Source organism: Apis laboriosa, unplaced genomic scaffold, assembly GCF_014066325.1.
Source record: "Apis laboriosa isolate Shangri-la unplaced genomic scaffold, ASM1406632v1 scaffold93_cov139, whole genome shotgun sequence".
NCBI lineage: Eukaryota > Metazoa > Arthropoda > Insecta > Hymenoptera > Apidae > Apis > Apis laboriosa.
Window position 1 is genome coordinate 34,145 of NW_025224820.1, and position 24,552 is coordinate 58,696.

Sequence of the window (24,552 nt, forward strand, 5' to 3'; positions counted from 1 at the left end):
TTTTAAATAATACAAATGATAATTTATTAAACTATCTTTCAAATGAACAATATATATATCGATGAAATTCAGTTAAAAATAATATTGGTACAATATTTATACAACTATATAATAATTCATTATGAAATAATTCATAAATAATACTATAAATAATTATTAATAAAAAAAAAAGATCCTAACATATAAAATAAATATCTTATTCTTAGAAATTGTTTAAATTATTTTCTTATTAATAAAAATTTTTTCTTTTTTTTCTTGATAAATTATACATTTCATTAAATTTTAATATGTGTTTCTCATATTTACTTTTTGCAAGAATTATAAATTAAAAGTCATATATCAATTATTTATCGATCATTGGAAATGTATTATCATTTATTTCTAAACTACTATGTTCTCATTGAAAATTGCTACATTGATTTAAATTTGATTTAAATTTGTGGCCTTAACTCGAAAAGAGTATTGACAATGTTTTCATCAGCTAATGTTGATATATCGCCGACATTTCTATCTCCTGCTGCGATTTTTCTAAGTACACGTCTCATAATTTTTCCTGATCGAGTTTTTGGTAATCCTGGAGCAAGTTGAATAATATCCGGTTGAGCAAAAGGACCGATTTGTTCTCGTACTATTGATATATTCAAATTATTAATTTTATTAATTTCAATTAATAAATTTAATTACTAATTTTATAATAAATACATAATATATTACATTTATAATTTATATATTGCATATAAAAAAATTTTATTAAAAATTTACGAAATTTCAGAATAAAGATTTTTTAAATCATGTATTTATTTATATTTATATATTTTATTATATATTTATAATTACCTTTATTTTTGAGATCATTTTGAAGTTTTTTGTCAAATTTAACACCTTCATTAGGAGTAATAAAACAATAAAGACATTGTCCTTTTATAGGATGAGGTTTACTAACTGCTGCAGCTTCAGCTACTGAAGAATGTTCCGTTAATATATTTTCTACTTCTGCTGTAGACATAAGATGACCAGAAACATTTAACATGTCATCAATACGACCCGTTATCCAGAAATAACCATCTGCATCACGTCTGGCACCTGAAATTAGAAAAAATGTACTCTTATTTATGTATAGAAAAAAAATATATAGAATGTAAAACTAAAATCCAATATAAAACCCATATGTGAGATATTAATTTCAGAAAAAAAGAAAGAATAATTCTTTACATTCTATGAGGAAGGAAAATGAAACTATTTAAATTCACATTAAAAAATTGAAAAGGAGAAATATGCATATGTTAAATTTCAACTGTTTTTGTTTAAAATGGCCACAACCATAGTTCAATTTATATTTTCATTAAAAAATTTTCCGTAGTAATCATGTATTTTCGTCAACTATATTAGAATCTTTCCAATCTTTCTTCCTTCATAAAAATTCATATCTTAACAGATTTTAAATAAATATTATATATAAACAAATTTGAAAGAATATATAAAATGCCTATTCAGAAGGTTAAAGCACGTCAAATTTTTAACTCTAGAGGTGATCCAACTTTAGAAGTAGATGTAATTACAGACGTTGGATTATTAAGATCTTCGGTGCCATCTGTACTAGTACCAAATCCTAATCAAGCACAAGAATTAAGAGATGGAAACGAAGCCATGTATCATGGACGTTCAGTATTCAGAGCCGTTGATGTGGTCAATAACATAATCGCACCGCAACTTTTGAAATCGAAATTGGAAGCTTGTCAACAAACAGAAATAGACAGTTTATTAAATCGTTTAGATGGTACTGAGAATAAATCAAAATTAGGCGCGAATGCAATTCTTGGTGTCTCTATAGCTTGTTGTAAAGCTGGTGCTGCGAAAAAAGGACTTCCAGTTTATAGGTAATTTTTATAGAATCTTATAAAAAATTAAATTGCATAATCAACTTTAAAATATATTCATATCTTAATTTTTCGGATGATATAGATATATTGCAGAATTGGCTGAAAATGGAGATCTTTATGTACCCGTTCCTAGTTTTAATATGATTAGTGGAGGTAGACATGCTAATAATACATTACCATGTCAAGAATTTATGATTATACCTATAGGTATTCTTATTTTTTTAAAATTAAATATATTTTAATATATTTAAATATATATATTTGTAAAACCATAGCCAAGCTTCAATATTAAAGAATAAATTATTTTAAAATTTCGATACTAATATAAAGATTAATATTAATATAAAGATATAATTATATATTTTTATCTAAATGCCTATTTTTCTTCCCTTATATATTTATATATTTATATATATAATATGATATATATTTATATATATATTATATTTTATAAATATATTAGGAGCTGAAAGTTTTGCTGATGCTATGAAAATGGGTATGGAAGTGTATAGAGTACTCGAACAAAAGATTGCGACTGCTCAAGAAATTCAATTACCTCTTCCAGTTAGCGATGAAGGTGCATTTACACCTCTAGAAATTGAGGAAGATAGAGAAGCTTTATTATTGTTAGATGAATCTATTAAAGATGCAGGTTACGAGGGAAGAATTAAAATTTCGTTGGATATGGCAGCCAGTGCTTTTTATAAAGAAGGTTTAGTTAAAAATTAAAATTTATAAAATATATATTACAATATTTTATATTTTATATATTAATAATAATTTAATAACATTTAATAGAATTTTGTATATATTTAAAAAATAAAAAAATTATTTTAAGAATTAAATATCTAATGACATTTATAAATATATCTTTTTTCTACTAGGAGGATACGATTTAGCATTTAAAACAGAAGAATCTGATCCTGACGAATATATGGAGGCAGAAGCATTAAAAGATCATTACTTAGAGTATTTTACAGAATTTCCATCTGTAGTCTCAATTGAAGATCCATTCGATCAAGAAGACTGGGAAGGTTGGCTTACTTTAGCTGATCAAGATATGCAAATCGTTGCTGATGATTTAACTGCAATGAATATCGACAGAATTGAAGAAGCAATTGAAAGACAAATGGCCAATTCTCTTATATTGAGATTATCACAAATTGGAACTGTGACTGAGACAATCAATTGCGCAAAAATAGCCAGGATCAGTAATTGGGGATATATTGTAACAGCTTGTGAAGGAGAAACAGAAGATAATTTTGTAGCTGATTTAGCTGTAGGATTATCTGCTGGGCAATTTAAAGCTGGAGCACCTTGTAGAAGCGAAAGAACTGCCAAATATAATCAAATATTAAGGATTGAAGAGGAACTAGGAAAAGATGCGAAATATGCTGGTCTCAATTTCAGAAATCCTTTAGCTAAATAATTTTTTGTTCCATATTAATTTTTATTCATCTGAATTTAAAATTAAAACTCACCATCTCCAGTACAATAGTATCCATAAAATCTATCAAAATATGTGTTTTGAAAACGTTGATGATTTCCATAAAGAGATCGCATCATTCCCGGCCAAGGTTGACGAAAGACAAGATATCCCTCACCTTCACCTTCGATTAATTGACCATCTTCATCCAGAATTTCTGGCAAAACGCCAAAGAATGGGAATGTCTAGCAAGAATAATATTAAATGGATTAATTATATAATTTATCAAGGTTTGATAACAAGAAATTCAAGATACAAACTTACTGCAGAACCTGGTTTCATTGGCGTAGCACCAGGAAGAGGGGTGATTACATGGCCTCCAGTTTCTGTTTGCCAAAACGTGTCTGATATACTGCATCTACTATTACCAATAAGATTGTAAAACCATAACCAAGCTTCAGTATTTATTGGCTCTCCAACCGAACCTAAAACCTAAAAAAATAAATTATTTTAAAATTTCGATACTATAAAGATTATATTCTATATAATATATATTCTTATAAATGCCTATTTTTCTTCCTCTTTTTTTTTTTTTTTTAATTCAAATTTACCTTTAAAAAGGATAAATCATGTTTTTTCACCAAATCATCTCCAAATTTCATTAATGATCTAATTGCAGTCGGCGCAGTATAAAATTGTGTAACTTTGTACTTTTCGATAATTGTCCAGAATCGATCATTTTTTGGATAAAATGGTGTTCCTTCAAACTAAAAATCATAAATTTATTATTATCAACTTATTATTGCAATATGAATAATTATATTAATTTTCAATCGAAAAAAATCATTAAACAATTACAATAATGGAAGTAGCTCCATTTGCCAGTGGACCATATACAACATAAGTATGACCAGTGATCCAACCAATATCAGCTGTGCACCAATATACATCGCCTGGGTGATAATCAAACACATATTTAAACGTTGTGGCTGCATAAATTAAATATCCAGCAGTGGTATGAAGGACACCTTTTGGTTTTCCTGTGGAACCACTATAAAGAAAAACAATACAAAATTATACATATACGAGGTATATTATACTTTACATACACACACGCATGCGCATATATATATATATATATATATATATATATACCGTTTATGTTTAACAAACATTTTTCAAGGATTTTCGATAATATAATAAAAAAATGTTTGAAACAAAACTTTCAATTTCTGATCAATATATGTTTACTTAAACATTAAAAATTTTCAAAAAATTTATTTATATAAAAACCTATTTACTTATATTTAATTATGTGATTTGATTTAATAAGAAATATTAAATAATTTTTCATTAATATTATAGTTATATTGATCAAATCTAAATTTGTATCATTATCTCAATATAATAGTAAATCATTGAATTTATAGTACTGGAATATTATGATACCATTTAAAAAAAGTTAAGGTAATCGTATAATCCATTTTTTTTTTAAATTTTATTTTTTACATCGTCAAAAATGCTTGAAAAAATTCTAATTAAATGCTAATATAAAGTATATAAATAATTACTCACTCTTTTGTTGGAAAGTTTACCTTGTATATAGAATAAAGAGTGGATCTTCTGCATTCATCCAAACTGGATAACATTTATTCTCAGCTTCTTCCATTTCGTCGTGCCACCAAACATCACGATTATTGTCCCATGCAACTTGAGGAATGTCGTAGTTATATCCATCATTTTTACTGTTCACTCCATTTGTTTTCCCTTTAGCATAAATTTAAAAAAATTACTTTCTATTGTTTCTTCTTTCTTTTTCTTTTTTTTATTTTAATCATCTGCAAAAATTATGATTTCTCAATCTTGAAAAAATTTAATAGAAGAACAATATTTTAACTGTGATATTTTTTATTTATATTAATTATCTTTAGTTATATCTATCTCGATTTTTATGATGTTAATCATTATTAATGATCATTATATAAAAAAAATTTTTTTTCATACCTAATATATCTGATTTAGCATTTTGTGGATTAGTTAATCTTTTTAGATGTGACACTACTATACAACATTCAACCTCATGACCATTCTTTTTAGCCTTATTCAAAGCCTCATTACAAATAGTCTTTAATAATAAAAGTTTCTCGCCTCTCCATACTCCATCAGTCGTAATCAAAATTTTCGATTTTGAATCCAAGATACGTTCTGCTAGTGAATCCGCCGAGTATCCACCAAACTAATTAAATATATGTATAATATTAAAAATTTAAAAAATATCGATTTTGATTAGGTTTATATATATTATATAAGATTATATATATTAAGACATATATATATGTATATTTTTTATTTTGTGTCATACCAATAATTTCTATATTTATAAAGAAACATCAAAACAAATTTTGTTATAATTTTATTATAATAAAAATAAAATAGTAATGTATTATTATTATTGTATATATTTGATAAAATATAAAATAAATATTATTTAAAACTTTTGTTTATATGTATATGTATTACATATATCTATATGACTTGTATATAATTTAATTTATTTTCAATAAAATAATATAAACTTATATGAAGGAATGTTACTTAAATATAAACAAAATATATATTTTATATATTTATAATTTTTTTAATAAAACTAATCATTATATTATTTTTTCATTTTTACTTTTATTAGCATCAATAATTATTTAATAAAAAAAATTATATACCACTACACTGTGAATAGCCCCAATTCGGGTACATGCGAGCATGATGATAGGTAATTCTAAAATCATAGGCATGTAAACGGCGACACGGTCTCCTTTTGTCACTCCTTTCGACTTCAAAACATTTGCACATCTGCATACTTCTTCCAATAATTTTCTGTATGTTAATCGTGAATAATCATCTGGATCATTTCCCTCCCTGAAACAAAATTATACATGTTTATTATTTAATAATTTTGTTATTTATATTTATTTATCATATATTTACAAAAAAAGATTTATAACTCGCAAATTTAAAAAATTTTAAAACTTTCAAAATATGTAATGTATATATAGATATAGAGGTTTATACAATTTTGTTTTATTATCCACATTCATCACAATAACAAAATCCATGAAAATTTTTTTGAGTTATAACTCGCAAATTGTAAGAGATAGACAAAAAGTTTTGAGACAAAAGTTTTTTTAACGAGAATTATCTAATAAAAAATTTATGTTTCACGATAATCTGGAAGAAAAAGAATTTTATATACAAAATGATAATTTTGTTTCACGTATAAAATAATGTTTCGATCATAGAATATTTATAATATTCTTATCTAAAAAGTTAACCAAAGAATTATTTAATGAATATTTAAAATTCATTCAAATTTATTTCTGTTTTGTCATTGGACTGATATATCCATAATATAAAATAATATACTATTTAATTAACATAATAAAATATTTATAATCTTAAAGAAAACGAATGATACAATCATTTGAAATATATATATATAGTTTCTGCATATGAAAAAAGTTTATACGAAAATTATCTGATTTTATAGCATTATACAATTACAATATTAATTTACATGCACAGAATGTAATTATACTTTAATACTTTAATAATACTTTTATTCATACTTTTATTCAATCAATTTTCATCACGAAAATATATATTGTACTTGTATTGTACTTACTTATACATATATATGTATATGTATTGTATTTACTTATACAAATAATGTCCAATAGATTTGGCTTTTTCAAAACAAGATTTCGTACATTTATCTCAATGTTCCATTGTTGTGGATAATAATCATGCTGTACATCATATAATGTACATAGTGTAATAAATTTCTATGTTTTAAACATTTCTTTGATGAATTTCATTAATTGAGAATAATTTATATACTATATATATTTTTTTAAATATATTATTTTGATATTATTAAGTGAGCAAATAAGTTTCTTTTCCTTTTTTTCTACGATCATAACTTCTATCTGAATTCGAATTACTTCCCGTGTGCTATGAAAAAATGTTCTTTTATTTTTAAAAAGAAACATGATGAGCGCTCTAAGAGTTTCCAGTCCTATGCAACAATTTCAAACAATATAGCATGTGAGAAGTATCATTTGCATCACTGCTTACTTTTTGCATTCCAGCTTAGGAAATCAGCTGTGGAATCAGCTACTGAAATGGTTTGTGTTGCATTGGGAGAGAATGCCGTATCTTACAGAACATGCAAAAAGTAGTACCAAAGATTTAAAGCTGGAAATTTTAATTTGGAAAATGACAATCGTTCAAAAACATCGAGAAAGTTTGATGATGGAGAGTTAGAAGAATTGCTCAACGAAAATCCGATTCAGACATAAAAAGAATTGGCAAAAAGATTGGGAATCACCAGACAAGCAGTATCTGACTGAAACAATTGGGTAAAATTCAGAAGTTAAAACGATGAGTCTCACATGAATTAAGTGAAATGAATAAGGAAAACAGACTCGAGATTTCTGCTGTCTTGTTTTCGGCATAAAAGAAAAAGTTTTTTGCATAAAATTATTACTGGCAATGAAAAATAAATCTTAAATGATAATCAAATGACGAAAATTATGGGTTAATCCTGGGGAATTGTCTTCAATGGTAAAACTTGCATTGCAAAAAAATTTTGCTATCTATGTAGTGGGATTTCCGAGAAATCATTCATTATGAATTACTTTCTTTATGTGTTAAGATGGAAAGTCCTATCATATGCGATATATTTTTTAGACCTGACTCCATCAGACTATCATCTTTTTCAAAGTCTGCAACACTAATTGGCGGGAAGCACTTCAACTTGGAAGAAGATATACGAAAATATATTGATGACTTCATAATCACCAAGCAATCGTCATTCTTCAACGATGGAGTTTATAATTTACCCACCAGATGGAAAAAGTTATAAAGGATAAGAGTGAATACATTGAAACGTATTTGATTTATGTAATAAAATCTTGAATTTGGCAAAAAAAAGGGGAAAAAATTTATTTATACACTTAATATATAAATAACATAAATTAATTATAATCAAATTGCTTATTATATTTATGCATGATCTCATTTACTTTATGAAAAAATAAAATAATTATATTGAAAATAAAAAATTCTAATAATGATGAGATACATTAAACAATTTTATTTTCTTATATTGACTTGTTTCAATATTTAAAAAATTTTTCCAGATTATCACAAAAAATAGAATAAAGTTTGAATTTGAAAAAAAAAAATGTTTTTTATATTGTTTTGTAATTATTCATTATTAAGATATGATTATTAAGATGAAAAAATAAATTGAAAAAAATTATAATTTTTTTATTTATAATTTTTTTCTAATTATATAAATAATTAATAAATTTTTTGTTAAGTGATATTCTTCATTAAAAAAAATAACTTTTATCTATTTTTCTCTATCTCTTTTTCTTATACTTTCTTTCTTATACTTTACAAACTATGCGAATTATCACATCAAAAAATAATTAATCTTTTATGGCTCAATTTTACCATTTTAGAATAAATTTTAGAATAAATTTAGATAGCAAAAAAAAAAAAAAATGCAATATATATTTATATATCTCTAAAGTTTTGAAATTTTTTGAATTTGTAGATTGAAGATTTTTAATTCCTTGTTAATTCCTTATATATAATAATAATAATCAGTGATCTAACCGAGAAGATGAATATAACCGATGATTTTACAAGGTACCGCAGATAATGATTACTTCAAAAAAAATTAAACAACACATTTTATTATTTTATAATTTATTATTTTATCATTTTATTGTAAAATATAGAATAACTTTGATATCTCATAAAGTATGTGCTTTTTTTAGAGATATTCAGAGATTTCAAGATTATTTTGATTTTTTTAAATGAAATAAAATTTTTCGTATCATAAATCAACGAGTGTCAAATTCTAAATAAGAATTTATTGATTTTCATATAAACTTAGTAGTTGACAAAATATTAATGAAATAATTTTTTTAATACGTATTATTTATCTGGAAATTAAAGTACATAAGCAGTGCTTATTCGAACTATTATTTCATAATCTATTTCTTAATGAAGAAACAACATTTTTAATTAGTTGTACTATATACTGTTTGAATTTTTTATATTGACATTTTTTTTGTCATTAATGAATTAAAATATATTTTGTTTTTTAATGTTTCTCACAAAAAAATCTAACGAAATAAAATCTGATAAATGCAATGGCCATGGAATTCATCGTTTTAACAAATTATTAACAATTTTTAACAAATTATCTTTGTAATACTTGTAATTTTTTGATAATATAGGTAGGATAACCATAATATTAAAATCATATTAATAAATTGATATTTTGTAACAAATCTAATAATATAAGAAAATTTCTCTGTAAAAAAATTTATATATTTTATATATATCCTGTTAAATATCCATCAATGAGAAGTATGATCCAATTATCTTATCATTAAATATACTATATTCGCAAATCGTCAATCTGTGATGTCAATCTTTCTATCAATTTTTAAATTATTTTAATCTATCTATAATCAATAATGTATATTTTAAATTATATTAAATAAATTATATTTTTCTTCTTAATACGATTAATAAAAATATTTTTATCCAAATAAAATTTTGTAAAAAATAATTATTTTTGTTTATTTATTATAAAAGTTTCTAATAAAATGATAATAATTTTAACAAAACTCGTAAATGCATTATATTAGTTTGAACACTTTAATTTTCAAATAATAAACACATATTAAAAATTATTTCGTTAATATTTCGTTAAGTATTAGATTTAGATTGATTATTAAGTTTAACACATTTTTATTCAAAATTTAATACTTTTGATTTACGATACAAAGTCATTTCATTTGAAAAAATTATGATCTTGAAATCTCTGAAAACTCCATCTATAAAAAAGCACATACATTGAGATATGATCCTCGAAGCTATTTAAATTCCACATTTTTCTTATCTTTATATTTTCATATCATTTAACAATTATTTAAGATTATTATAATTTAATCAAATTAGCTGAACTTTGTAAAATTTATTTATTATAATCTTCAGTTTAAACACTTTATCTAATAGCCTACACAGTTTTTTTAAATTTATTATATATAGTTATATATATTTAATATATTATTATTATATAGTTACATTTATTATATTGCATATAACAATAATTAGAAGTTAGAAATGATAATTACATAAAAGAAAAATTTTTTCTTATCAATGTTCGAAAATATTTAAATTTAATTATTCTTCAGAAATAAAATCTATATGTATAGAGTGTATAAAAAATATATAATATATATAATATATATAAAATATATATAATATATAATATATAAAGATCATTACGTAAAATATAATTCTAGATCTCTGGATTTATTGCAGATTGAAGATAATCATTTATTTTTTTTGTTATCAACTATTATATTTCAAACATGTGAAGATTAATATATTCTTCTTATAATTTGATATTTTTTCACATTGATTTGCGATATAAAAAGTAAGTGTTCTATTTAAAAAAGAGTGGTCTGGAAATCTCATTTCCATTCACAAAAAAGCGTGTATTTTATAAGTTATATCCCTTGAAGTCATTTAAATTTAATATCTTATAATTTTCATGTATAATAATTATTCGAATTTATTTATTAAATATAGTTCTTAAGTTAGCAAAGACACTCTATACATAATAATATATAAATATAATTTATAATTATACATATATATATTTATTATATATATATTATCAAAATTAAAAACTTTTCAAGTATAAGTAAAATTATTAATTCTAATTGAATAATTCTAATTCTATAAAATTATTTTATATATAAAAATAAATAAAAAGTAAAGTATACAATAAAATTGTATCCCTTAAATTTTGATAAAATTCAAATTAGAGATATATAATCAAAAAATAATTACTTATGATTATAATTATATATATAATCGAGAAGTATCGTTAGTAATCGTTAAATTTTTATATTCAACTTTCTTGAAAATTAGTTTTTAAAAATTTTATTTTTTGTTTATTTTTATATTTAATATAACTTTTTATAGAGATTTTTAAATATCTTGTATGTTTTTTTATTAAAACGCCGGATATCTCCAAAATATAAGAAGTAATATCATATAATATTATATAAAATATCCATTGCATTTCATCATATTGCGTTGCAATCAGTAAAAAAGAAATTTAAAGAAGTTCGAAAAAAAAAAAATTAGATATAAAAAAATCGTTATTAATCTTAACAATAAAATATGATAATTTTAAGTTCATATTTTGAAATATAAATAAAATTAGGTTCATGAAATTATGAACATCAATAAATATAATAATATAATGAATAAAAATTTTAAGTCTTTTAATAAAAATGGATTTGAATGAGGAATTCATTTTTTATTAAAACTACAATTTGAAACATTTTATCAAAACAAGAACGAAATTATTCATTAAATTCTAAAGTTTTATGAGATAAATGAAAGAAAAAATAGATTTTTTATTTAACTTAAAATCGACTTTTGAAAATATTCATAAAGATTATATAAAAAATTTAATAAAAGAAATATCTACACAAGAATTAAGATTACGAGCATTAAAAAAGATTATTATGTTAAGTTTATTTTTATAGTATATCAGTAATTCATCATAAAATTATATTATAAGACTATAGTATAGGAATGCATAGCTTGTAATCTTTTATTTTTTATAATATAATATTTTGAAGAATTTTAAAAAATATATATAATAAATGATAGTTTGGTTTATTTCGTTTAAAAATTTCAATGTTTTTTTTATATAAAAACTCTTATCTAGTTCAAAAAATACATTAAAATGAAATTTTTCCATTAAAATGAATATTATAAAAAATAATAACGTATAACGTATAAAAAATAATATATTACGTTAATACGTAAAAATAACGTTAAAATAATAACGTAAAATTACGTTAAAATAAAGTAATAAAATTTTCAATTTTTAAATAATTTTTAGACAATTATAGAGCCTATATTTTAAATATATAAGTTATTCTATGAAACTGGAATAATATATATATTTATCAATAGAAGTAAGCAATAAAACAATAGAAATATAATATATATATTTAATCAATTAGAAATAAACAAAATGTTGTAAATCAAAATGAAATGATATTCAATAAAACACAATATATATCTATTTTATGCAGTTTTATATAATTATATATATTTTATTGATATACTTTTTTTCAATTTTAAAAATTTTTTTTTAAATTTTTGATAGAATTAATTGAATTTTTAATTTATACAAAAAAATATTAATACATTTTTGCTTTATTGATTCAAAAATCATTTCAGTTTAAATTAATTTAATTATATCAGACATTATGGATTATGCTATAACAAATATTTGAATAGTGGATATACTATTACAATCTAAATTATTTTTTCTTTTTTAACATTACTATTTTAGAATTCTTTTTAAAAAAAACGATGCAATGCATTTTTTTAGATGCATCAATGCATAAAATTACGTAAAATTATATCTAAATTATGCATATTAAATATTATAAAATTTAATTTTAATTTTTTCTATTTCTAACTGTTTAAAATAATATTTTTCTTCTGCAAAATATTCTTTATATTCATATTATTATTTATTAAAAAAATCATAAGTAATCTATCTTAAATAATAATAATATCAGATTAAGTTTTTTTTTAAAATTTAATATTTGATTGAAACATTTTTAACAATTCATATTAAATAATTATAAAATATTAAATTCATATAATGATGTTACATCATTATAAGATGATGTAATTATAATTGACCATAAAATTATTGGGATATTTTAATTTAAATTATTAATTTAAATTATGAAATAAAAATAACAATTCTGATATAATAATTTATTGAATATTTTTTATATTTAATGATTTCTCTTAAACTAATATTATGAATTATTAATTATTTTTTATAAAAAATCTCTATTGATTTTATATATTTTGTGCATTCTTTTGTTATACAAGTTTTTAATTTGTCTTTATTTATTTATTGTTGTTTTATGGTTTCTATGGCTTATAAATTTTATATCAAATTCGAAATTAATTATGAAAAAATTATATTCTGTTTCTAGCGTGTTCCAAAAACAATTTAAAAGTACGTTTATAAACAAAATTTTAGATTATTAATCGACCGATCATAATCGGATATTGATTATCATCAAATATTTATATATATTATATTATAATATATATTAAAATATAAAATTATTAAAAATAATATATTAATATATAATTAATATATAAAATTATTAAAAAAATCAGTCAGGCGACTATCATATGTAATCAATTTTTGATGATAGAAAGAAAAGATGTAAACAAAAGTTAATTAATTATTCTTAAATTTAGTTCAATAAAAAAATAATTTTATAATTTGAACTTAATTTTTGAAATTTTAATTTAATTTAATTTAATTTAATTTAATTTATTTTATTTTATTGATATTAATTATGCATAATTTAATATATTTGAATCATAATTCGTAATTAGTTATTTTTCAAATTTTGTAAATTTTTCATTTATTTAATAAAATATTAGATTATAATTTAAAAAATAAACTTCAATTAGTTTCATTTTAACCTTTATATATATTTCTATAATCGATTTTTCAAAAATGTCAGATATGTTTGTTAATATTTTATAAAATATTAAGATATTAATATAAAATATATATATATATATATATATATTACGTAATATAGATCTGGGAAATTTCTTCCATTATCAATATAGTTTTCTCAGCATTAATTATTCTATATTTTTTTACTATATTTTATTTCGCATGACTGTGAATATACATTTATGATAATATAAATCTTTAATCCCATTCCATCTTCTTTTCAGGAGTAAGGAATGAAAAAGAAAGTCACATGTGATTAGCGAGCTATTATTCTGCCGAGATCTGATATAATGATTTAATATAATATATCTGATATAATGTATATTAAACAATTACATAATTATATACATGTTTATAAAAATATAGAATCTTTAAAAAATCGATTTTAGAAACCAAAACTATGAAAGAAGTTCTTATGCATTCGTTAAGATTTATTTAATAACAAACAATTGCATTAAAAAATGTGATTGTACTAAAATAAAAATCTCTAAACCGGCTAAGCGTACGATAATATTATCATATATCATAATAGCTCATTTTAGATATATGATTAACTATTTCGGAATTTTAATCTAATAGAATGTACATAATATTGTGCAAACATCCAATATACTGTTATCATATAACTGTTATTAAACGAAAGCTTATCTCTAAATACAAGTTATTGCATTCGGTTATTATACTATAATTCAACATGTTACATATTTATCATAGATGAATCGTTGAATCATAATTTGATTTACTGAAATCCAAATTAGAATACTTTCTATAAAATTTCAAATTAGAAAGAATATATTTGAATGTATTTTCCTACATATAAATTACACATATCTTTTAATTATTTTTATATTTACAAAAATGTCGGCATAAAAAATTATCAGCTAATTCATTGATCAATTAATTTATTTTTGATTTGTTTCATTAGACGAAGACACAGAGTAACGAAGAGACCTGTCTCTTTCTTGTCTCTTTCTTTCAGTCTCGTTTTGTTTAACTTTAATTAGCTTATAAGTTAATAAATAAGCCTCAATTAATATTTTTATATATTAATTTTTGTGTTTAGTTTAGCTTCTAAAATCGAATTTCCAAAATTATCCTTCGAATTAACATCTTTTATATAAATAATATTATATATATGTATATATATAATATATATATATATATATATATGTATATATATATATAGTATATTAAATTATAATTTATATATATATTTATAAAAATTAGTATGTAATAAATATATGTAATTTATATATTATATTATATATGATGTTATAATCATCTTTCTTTATTTTCATCTTTATGAAAATCAATTTTTTATGGATTATATTTTCTTTTATCTTTATCGATATCATATACATAGTAACATAAAAATTATTTAACATATAAGCAACTTTAAAAAAAATATGATTTAGAAAATAAGAAATCTAAAATATTTAAAATAAGAATTAGGAATCCGAATCTTTGTCAATATATTTTAGAGATAAAAAAAAATTAAAATTCCAGATAATATAAAATTCATAAAAGAAGTTATAACAAAAATATAACATGAACTTGTTAAGAAAGATATTCATCGACGATTTTGATAATTTTTAAATATATTATAAAAATTCACATTTTGAAAACTTTTTTTTCTCAAAAAAAAAAAAAAGTGTTTTAGTAAAATATCTTAGTTTAGATATATTTGAAAAAAGAATTGTTGTTATTATATAAAATATTTTCGTCTTTACATTCGTAATATATGCGACTGTCAAATGTTATATTACTAAATAACATTATGGCGATATCTAAAATATATATCGGTTATTATAATTTCAATCGTCCAAGATTTATTTTATATTTTATTTTCGTATGCAAAGAATTTATGAAATATCTTCGTATTCGATATGGATAAATATACATAGATAGAATATATAGATAACTATAATAATAGATATTATTATAGATATATTATAAATATAATAGATATGTTATAAATTATTCATTGTTAGTTATAGTTTCATATAGTTTGATATAATTTTCTATCGATAAAAACTATATCTTATATTCAAATACTTTCATATAATATTCTTTCTTGGTCGGTGGCATATAACCAACCATTTTGACTAGGCTACGTGGTCCTTGATTGACCAATGATTTTTATTAATAAACATTAATTAATGTTATTTTAATGTTAATTTGTTAATAAAGCTATAACGAATATTTTTGTAAAGAAAAATGTTGCTTAAAATTACTTTAAAAATCTTCAATTAACGGATATTCCTATATTTTTAAAACACTATATACTATCTACTATAATAATATTAGTTCATATTATACAATATTATACATTTAAATATCAGCTATATAATGTGTTTATATAAATAAATTAATAAATGGTAGTTACATATTAATATATTTTTTGTTATAGATATATTACTATATATAGAAGAATTTTATATATTATATATTATATACCAATATTTTTTTTTAAAAATATTTTGGAAAATAAAATCACATTTTTTATGTAAAAAAAAAAGTTGATCAGAATATTGATCTTTACAATATATTCAAAAATCATCAAAATTGATAATGAATATTTTTTTAAATAAATTTAATTTTTAATAAGTAAATATAAAATATAAAAATATTAAATATAAAAAATAAAATTTTCAAATATTTTATATTTTAATTTTGAAATGGTTTTATTATTATACTTATTTTAATTATTCAATAAAAAACTTGTATCGATTTACATCAATAGAAAACATAAATTAAATAATATTATAAATAATAAATTAATTAAATATCTTTTGCCTCTTATTAAACTCAGAGAAGTAATATTTTTAATATTTCATATGTTTATATTACAAATTTTTAATAAAATGTTTATTGATTTTTTATTACATAATATTTTAATATTATTTTTATATATATATTGTATTGTATAAAGTAATTTATGTATATATATATTAATATTATTTTTATGTATATATATATTGATATTTTTATGACATATTGATAAAGTTAAAAAAGAAATCTAGGATATTTTGTAATTATATTTATAAAGTTTTTAAAGAGAAGTTTTATAATTATTGCTATAATAAAGAAAATTTATAATTATAAATGACAAAATCTATGTTGACCATTATACATATATAATAAAATATATAATATATATTTTGAATACATCTATTAATATAAATATACATATATTAATATAATTATAATATATATATAATTTTTTATCTATCATTTAATATTATAAAAAATAAAATATAAAAATAAAAATAAAAAATAAAAAATATTATAAAAATTATTATACGAAAATCTTAAAATTCTCACATTTTCATATTATGTAATCATATTCGAAATTTATCACGCGAACTTTGATTTTAATAGTAACTTATTAAACAAGTTTTAATAGATATAGAGTCATATTACCTAATCACGTGGATTAACATGATCGTACCACGTGTGCAAAACCAATCAGAATACGATCGCTAAACATATGCCAAATTTTGAACGAATAAGAAGGCATCGTATGACAGAAAAATAGTTGAATAAAGATAATGATTGTCGGATACATTCATCAACTGTATGATATACAGATTTAGAGGCATAAGATTTCACAATCAATTTTTAGCTTCTGTCTTCTTTTCAAGAAAAGAACTAGAAAATTAATGACTCGTGATACATGTATAAAAAATAGTCAATATTAAATATGAAATTATAAATATATGGTATTGAATATATACGTATTTTTTATAATTATTGTGTGTTATAGACTATTACTGACTTTTCGAGAAATATTTATTAATATATTCCATACGTATAAAAAGAAAATATTAGGAATGCCCTATGTTTATTTTAAAGCTTTCTTAAAAAGTTATAATAAAAATATAATATAAAGAGAATAATTTTTATTAATTTTAATTAATTTTTCACATTTTATATTAAAAACTTTATACTAAATAATAGATGTGTCTTATGAATTTTAAAAATATTTTCCAAATATGTTACAATCAAATTATCTCTTTTTGCTATAAACTAACGCTATGAAATAGAATTATTTCATACTTCGAAAAATTTATTTCCAAATAAACAAACTTTTAAACTACATCCTTACTGAAATATTTTATTTTATTGAAAAAAATTATTATATTGTAACAATATCTATTAACACATGTATATTTAATATTAATAATTATGTCAATATTATAATATAATATTATATAATATTAATATAATAATATAATATAATATTAACGAATAAATGATTTTTATTATTAATATCATTTTTCTTATATTATAATAAGCAGATTCATTATCATTTTTTTAGAATATATTTAGAATACTTCATGTTTTTTTTTAAATATTTTAGTAACATTCAAATAACTTATATAATATTCTTACTTTAAATAAAAGTATAATGAAATAGTTTGATCAAAGTAAAAAGAGGTAAAATATTTAATAATTTGATCAAAACAAAAAAAGATTAAGATATCTAGAATAATGTTTTTTTATGAAAATCAGTAATAGATTCGAGTAAGAAAAAATTCTAATTGCAAAATTAAATTAAAAGAAAAGAATAATATTTTTTTAATTGATTTCAATTTTTTCTTTTTTTAAAAATCAAGTTTGAAAAAGTCAAATTCAAAAGATTTTAACTAAGTTCTGATTAAATATGAATTATTAATGAATTACTGATATTAAAAATAAAATAATATAAAATAAAATAAGATATTATTATATATACAAAAATAAATAAAAAATATAGAATAATTTTTTGTTTATATAATATTATATCTTTTTTTGCATTATTTTTACATCTAAAATTTTTTGCTATCCGATTGTATTATTCATCCGACTATGTATATATTTTAAATGAATATAATTTTTGAACTAAATAAATATTTTTTTTTCGTCACGTTTATTTTTATTTATATTGAAGCAAAACAATTAAAAATGTTAAATGAAATTATAAAAATATAAAAATGATATTAGAATGAAATATTATAAAAAAATACATATTTTATTGCTTATCTTATATATATATATATATATATATATATAATAAGAATAATAAATATTATTTTAATAAAATATTATTTTAATTATACTATTTTAATAAAAAAAATTACTTTAATATTTTAACATTTAAATTACTACATATAACACCTATTATATTCTTAAAATTTTTATTTCAGAAAAATTTTAAATAAGATTTACAATTTTGATTGGATTGAGCATCATATATATAATATATAATATATAATATTTATAATATAATTATATTTATGTTTTAATGACTCAATAAATCTTATATTATATTTTTTATGAACTACTATTTATTATATACTTCTTATTCTATATCTTATATCTTATTATTATATATCCTAAAATTTTATTTTATAAGATAAGATTTCTTTTATAATAAACTTCTAATTTTTGGTCAATGTTATTAATTTGCGTTAATTTTAAGTTTTAAAAAAAATTTTATAAAATACTAGCAGAATTTTAAAATTGATTTGATAAACATTACAAGTGAAAAGTAAAAGTATATAATGAAGTTGACAGAAAGGGGATGAAAAAGAAAAGAATGTCCCAAAAATATAAGAACATTCGTGGAGATTCAAAATAATTTTAAGCAAAATTTTTCTTTGCAAAAAACTTTTATTAATTAATGAGTTATTAACGAGAAATACTATCAGCTAGCACATAACTTAATCAAACTGCAATAATAGCATTAGCTACGCGTTGTCGATCAAGCATGAATAAATCCAACATATTTTAAAGAAAATATGTTAAATATAACAAATATTTTTTTATCAATAAAAAATTATTATATCGAATTACCAATAAACTATAATTAAATAAATGAATAAATTATAATATTCAACATATTTTTTTAAAGATATGTTGCTTGGATTTGTTTATGTTCGATTGATATGTTTTAATAATTTGTTAACAAAGCTGTAATGGAAGTTTTTGCAAAGAAAAATGTTGCTTGAAATTATTTCAAGGATCTCCAAATAACAGATTCTCATATTTTTGGAACATCTTATATATATTTATAATTCAACAATCAAAAAGATTAATTTAAGAAAAAAATTATCAGAGAAATAAATAAATATAATAACAAACATAATTTTTTTTATTATTCATAAACAAAAATTAATTATATATATAGAATTTATGATTAGAATTAATATATTATAAGAATTAACATTAAGTTAAAATTAAAATATTATTATATTCATATTATAAAAATTATGATTTTTTAATTTTATCATATTTCTCTAATAAAAGAAAGATTTTATTCTGAAATAGTTAAATGACCTAAATGAAAAGAATATATAAATAAAAAAAGAATGCTATAAAAGTTTGCAATTTCATTTAATAATTTCATCGACATTTTTCAAATCATATTCAAATATAATGTGTAACACTACTAATGAAGTAAGGAAAAGATTGTATCATTTATGCAACTTGAATGACTTGCGTCTATAAACGACAGTATATTTTGCATAGCAATGAATCACTGAAAATAGTACTGTCCAAACGGAAATAATGATATTAAATAATGATATTTAAACGATTTAATTCACAAAGAGTTCATTACAAATCAAATGACAATCCCTAATGAACGTAATAAACATAAAATATATATGTGTAATGCTTTATAATCTTTCAATACATATAGATATTAGTTAATTCTAACAGATTCTAATTTTTTTAACTATAAATAATAATAGAGTTAAACAGATTTTAAAAATTTTATCATAGATGTTTATTTTATATTAAATAATAATAAATATCAAATATATTAAATAAATAAAATATATTAAATATTTAACTTGTGGAATTTTTATATTTTAATAGAAAAATTAATTTAATAATTATAAACATAAAAGAAATATTTTTTCATGGTAAAGTAATTTTAAATAATCAATTGTGAATGAGTATTTAAATGAAAAATGATTATTTAAAATAAAAAAAAAGGAAATAATTTTTTTATGTATCATATTTCAATTAATAATGAATAATATAAAACATATATATATAAAATAAACTTCTCAATATCCTATTTTTATCTTAATTCAGAAAATCACTTTTATATATTAAGATTTTTATAAAATTTATAATATTCGTGAACCTTTTAAATATTTTTCATATCGTATAAATAGCATAATTAATTTTTTTTCACTAAATTAGAAATAATATCAATGAATTAAAACATTTTTAATAGTTTTTGCTAACAAAATAAGATATTCATTTTTACATAAATTTTTAAATATAAATTTCCTTTGAAATTTTAAAAAAAAAATTTGGAATAAAATTTATAGAATAAAATTTGGAATAAATTTATAGAATAATATAAAATTTTTTTATATAAATATATAAAAATAAATATAATATATATGTAATATATTGTTTATTGTATACATAAAAATTATGTTATTATATTATTTATTATTTACTTATATTTTATGCTATTATATTCATTATTCTTAAATATATTAATTATTTTAATTGAATTATAAATTATTATTGATTATTTTAAAATTTTATCATATTAGATATAAAACAAAATTCAATCAAATAATGTTGAAATAATTTAACAATAATTTTTAATAGAAAATGAAATATATTTATTAACTATTTTTATTATAATTATTTTTATAATTTTTTACTGTTTTGGATTTTTTTTTATTAGATATTCCAATTAATTGAGTATATTGTTAATTACATAATAATTTAAAATTTTGCAATGGGCATCGAATGATATATATAAATGATAAATAAGAAAAAAAGTGCGTTATTTTACCAATAGAATGCAATTTTTTCGCCGTTTCCACTTTTCACATTTTTATCCAAAAGATTATAGCTTATATTTGTCGAAGCACCTTCCATCCATTTTATGAAAATATCTCCTTTGTTTAGATCGAAGTTGTATGAGAAGAATTTGTTTTCCAATGCTGGTGTTTCCCAATAAAACTGTTTTGCAATTTCATTCCAGAATTCTGTTGGATTTTTTACAGATCTAAAAAACAAAAAATTATATAATTTCAAAAGAATTTTTTTTTAATATAATTAAAAAAATATTCTTTTATATATAAAAATACGTTTGATCTGAATAACAATAATATAATTTTATATTATTATTTTATTTATATTATTATTTTATCTATATTATTATTTTATCTATATTATTATTTTTAATATTTTAATTCTAATAAAAATAATATATATAAATTTTTAACATCTTTTAAATTGAAAATTATCTTTTAAATATTTTTAATACTTAAAATTAAATTAATTAAAATAATTTAGATTAAATATAAGATTAAAATAAATAGAAATAACTCAGAAAAAAGAAACAAAAATAAAAATAAAAAATTTAAATAAATCTAAAATTATATAACATATAACATATAATAATAATATATAACATATTAAGTTATATTGATAATTATATTAATGTAATATTAAATTTTATACATTTATTTGTTTTAATTATCTTTAATATTATTTTAAATATTTTGATGATTATATTGAGTTAAATAGCATTTTACATATGATATTTATTTCGAGTTTGATCAAAATTTATTTGTAATTAAATTTATTAAAAAAAAAAAGTAAAATTCTGCATATAATAATTACAACTAAATGTTGACTATAACTAAAAGATATAAATATAAATGTAAAGAAATATATTAATACATTATAAAAGAACTATTCATTTCAGAAGAAATATATGAAAGAGTCAAAAAAAAATCTAATACTAAAGATAAGAATAATATTATATAAATTAAAGATTCAGTTATTACTGCAATAATCAAATGAAGCAGCATAATAATTTTATTTTATTGAAATATTATAGTTAAATGTAATACAGTTTGGAGACATTTTTTCTATAAACACGAAAGTTAAACATTTTTTTATTTCATAAACTTCTAGAAGTTCTTTCATCTAAATTAGAAGATGAATAGAAATTATTTCATAGCAAATTGTTATAAGAATCAATATCATTGTTCTATTTTCATGATGTACATCATACTATTAAAATAATTAAAATTTGCAAAAAATCAGTCATATTTAAAACGCATATGCAATCTAATAAGATTAATAATGGAATAACTTTTCTTTAACATATATTATTTTTAATAATTTTTGAAATTTTTGATAATTAAAAAAAATTTTATAAACTATAATTTATTAATTACTTATTATTAAAAACTATAAGATATTAAATGATTTATATATTCTTTATATAAATTAAGTGAAATTAATAAAAAAATTAATGGAATATTATACTTATATTCAAATAATAATAAATCAAAGCATATATATTATATATCTTGTTAATATTTTTATAATTTTTAAAAAGTCATTTTAAAATAAGAAATTTAATTAAAAAGATGATTTAAGTCTATTTAAAATCTATTAAATTATTTATTAAATTATTTAAATCTATTATTCTTAGAATTAATTTTTCTTAAATTTTTAATCTATATAAAAAGGATACATTTAATAAATATATTTGATATTTTGTACAATTAAAGCACATTTTTATCAATCAATATTTATTTTTTTTCTCCTCGGTAATTCTAACACAGCCACATTTAATTACGTAAGTCTTAAAAAAAATTATTACGAATCAAGATCAATATTGAGATTAAATTTTCCTTCAACAAATTGTCAATAATTTTTAATTAAAAATTTTAACAAATGATTTTGAAAATAAAATTTTATTTTATAAGATAAGATTTCTTTTATAATAAACTTCTAATTTTTGGTCAATGTTATTAATTTGCGTTAATTTTAAGTTTTAAAAAAAATTTTATAAAATACTAGCAGAATTTTAAAATTGATTTGATAAACATTACAAGTGAAAAGTAAAAGTATATAATGAAGTTGACAGAAAGGGGATGAAAAATATTATTCATGAGATGTCAAAAGTTACATCGATGGTAGATGTGTTATCCCTCCTATACCGACTAAGCTTTACAGAATCTACCCTATTTCAGATAAACTACTCACTTCTCATGCATCCTTTTATATTGTTCGAAGCTATTACAGTGTGCTTTTTTCACTAATTCTGGATTGGGGTAGTATAATTTATCCGCCATTTTCAATAATTTCAAGTTTTGACCTTTTACAATTCCACAATCTCTTAAAAGAGATTCGTGTGGTCAATCAATAATGTATATGCTCTAAATGTGATAATCACACTTTAACACTTAACTTTAACTCGTTTTAAATTTTTTATTTGAAATGAATTTATTGGAAAAATTATGGACAGATATCACAATAAGATTTGGGGTGAATGGAGTAGACACAGCGTTTGCTCGAAAATGTGCACCTCCGTTCTCTTTTACGTTACAGCTCGGCTGATAAACTGTGACTGGATAGCGATTTAACAATACATTCCGTCGTCCAATGATGGCGTCGTTAGTATCGAAAAAAGTATTGCCAGGGACGTATTCTTAAATATGAAAACAATTACAATATTTATACAATACATAAAACAAATTTTATACTAAATTCTTTTTATTTAATGAATAAAAAAATATTTAATGAAA

General features: G+C 19.6%; 2 protein-coding genes across 2 annotated transcripts; one reads left to right on the top strand and one right to left on the bottom strand.

Moving 5' to 3' along the window:
* Positions 1 to 346: 346 nt before the first annotated feature.
* LOC122719664 (acetyl-coenzyme A synthetase) lies at positions 347 to 24,331 on the bottom strand. The gene is made up of 11 exons (XM_043945668.1): positions 24,011 to 24,331; positions 21,795 to 22,010; positions 6,027 to 6,222; positions 5,311 to 5,542; positions 4,902 to 5,073; positions 4,165 to 4,357; positions 3,918 to 4,073; positions 3,631 to 3,798; positions 3,362 to 3,551; positions 838 to 1,083; positions 347 to 628 (listed from the first exon to the last, which is right to left on the bottom strand). The coding sequence occupies exons 1-11, from the start codon at positions 24,097 to 24,099 to the stop codon at positions 432 to 434; spliced, it is 2,055 nt and encodes a 684-aa protein (XP_043801603.1). The 5' UTR covers positions 24,100 to 24,331; the 3' UTR covers positions 347 to 431.
* LOC122719665 (enolase-like) lies at positions 1,091 to 3,309 on the top strand. Its single transcript, XM_043945669.1, has 4 exons — positions 1,091 to 1,877; positions 1,963 to 2,087; positions 2,344 to 2,592; positions 2,765 to 3,309. The coding sequence occupies exons 1-4, from the start codon at positions 1,483 to 1,485 to the stop codon at positions 3,307 to 3,309; spliced, it is 1,314 nt and encodes a 437-aa protein (XP_043801604.1). The 5' UTR covers positions 1,091 to 1,482.
* Positions 24,332 to 24,552: the final 221 nt, after the last annotated feature.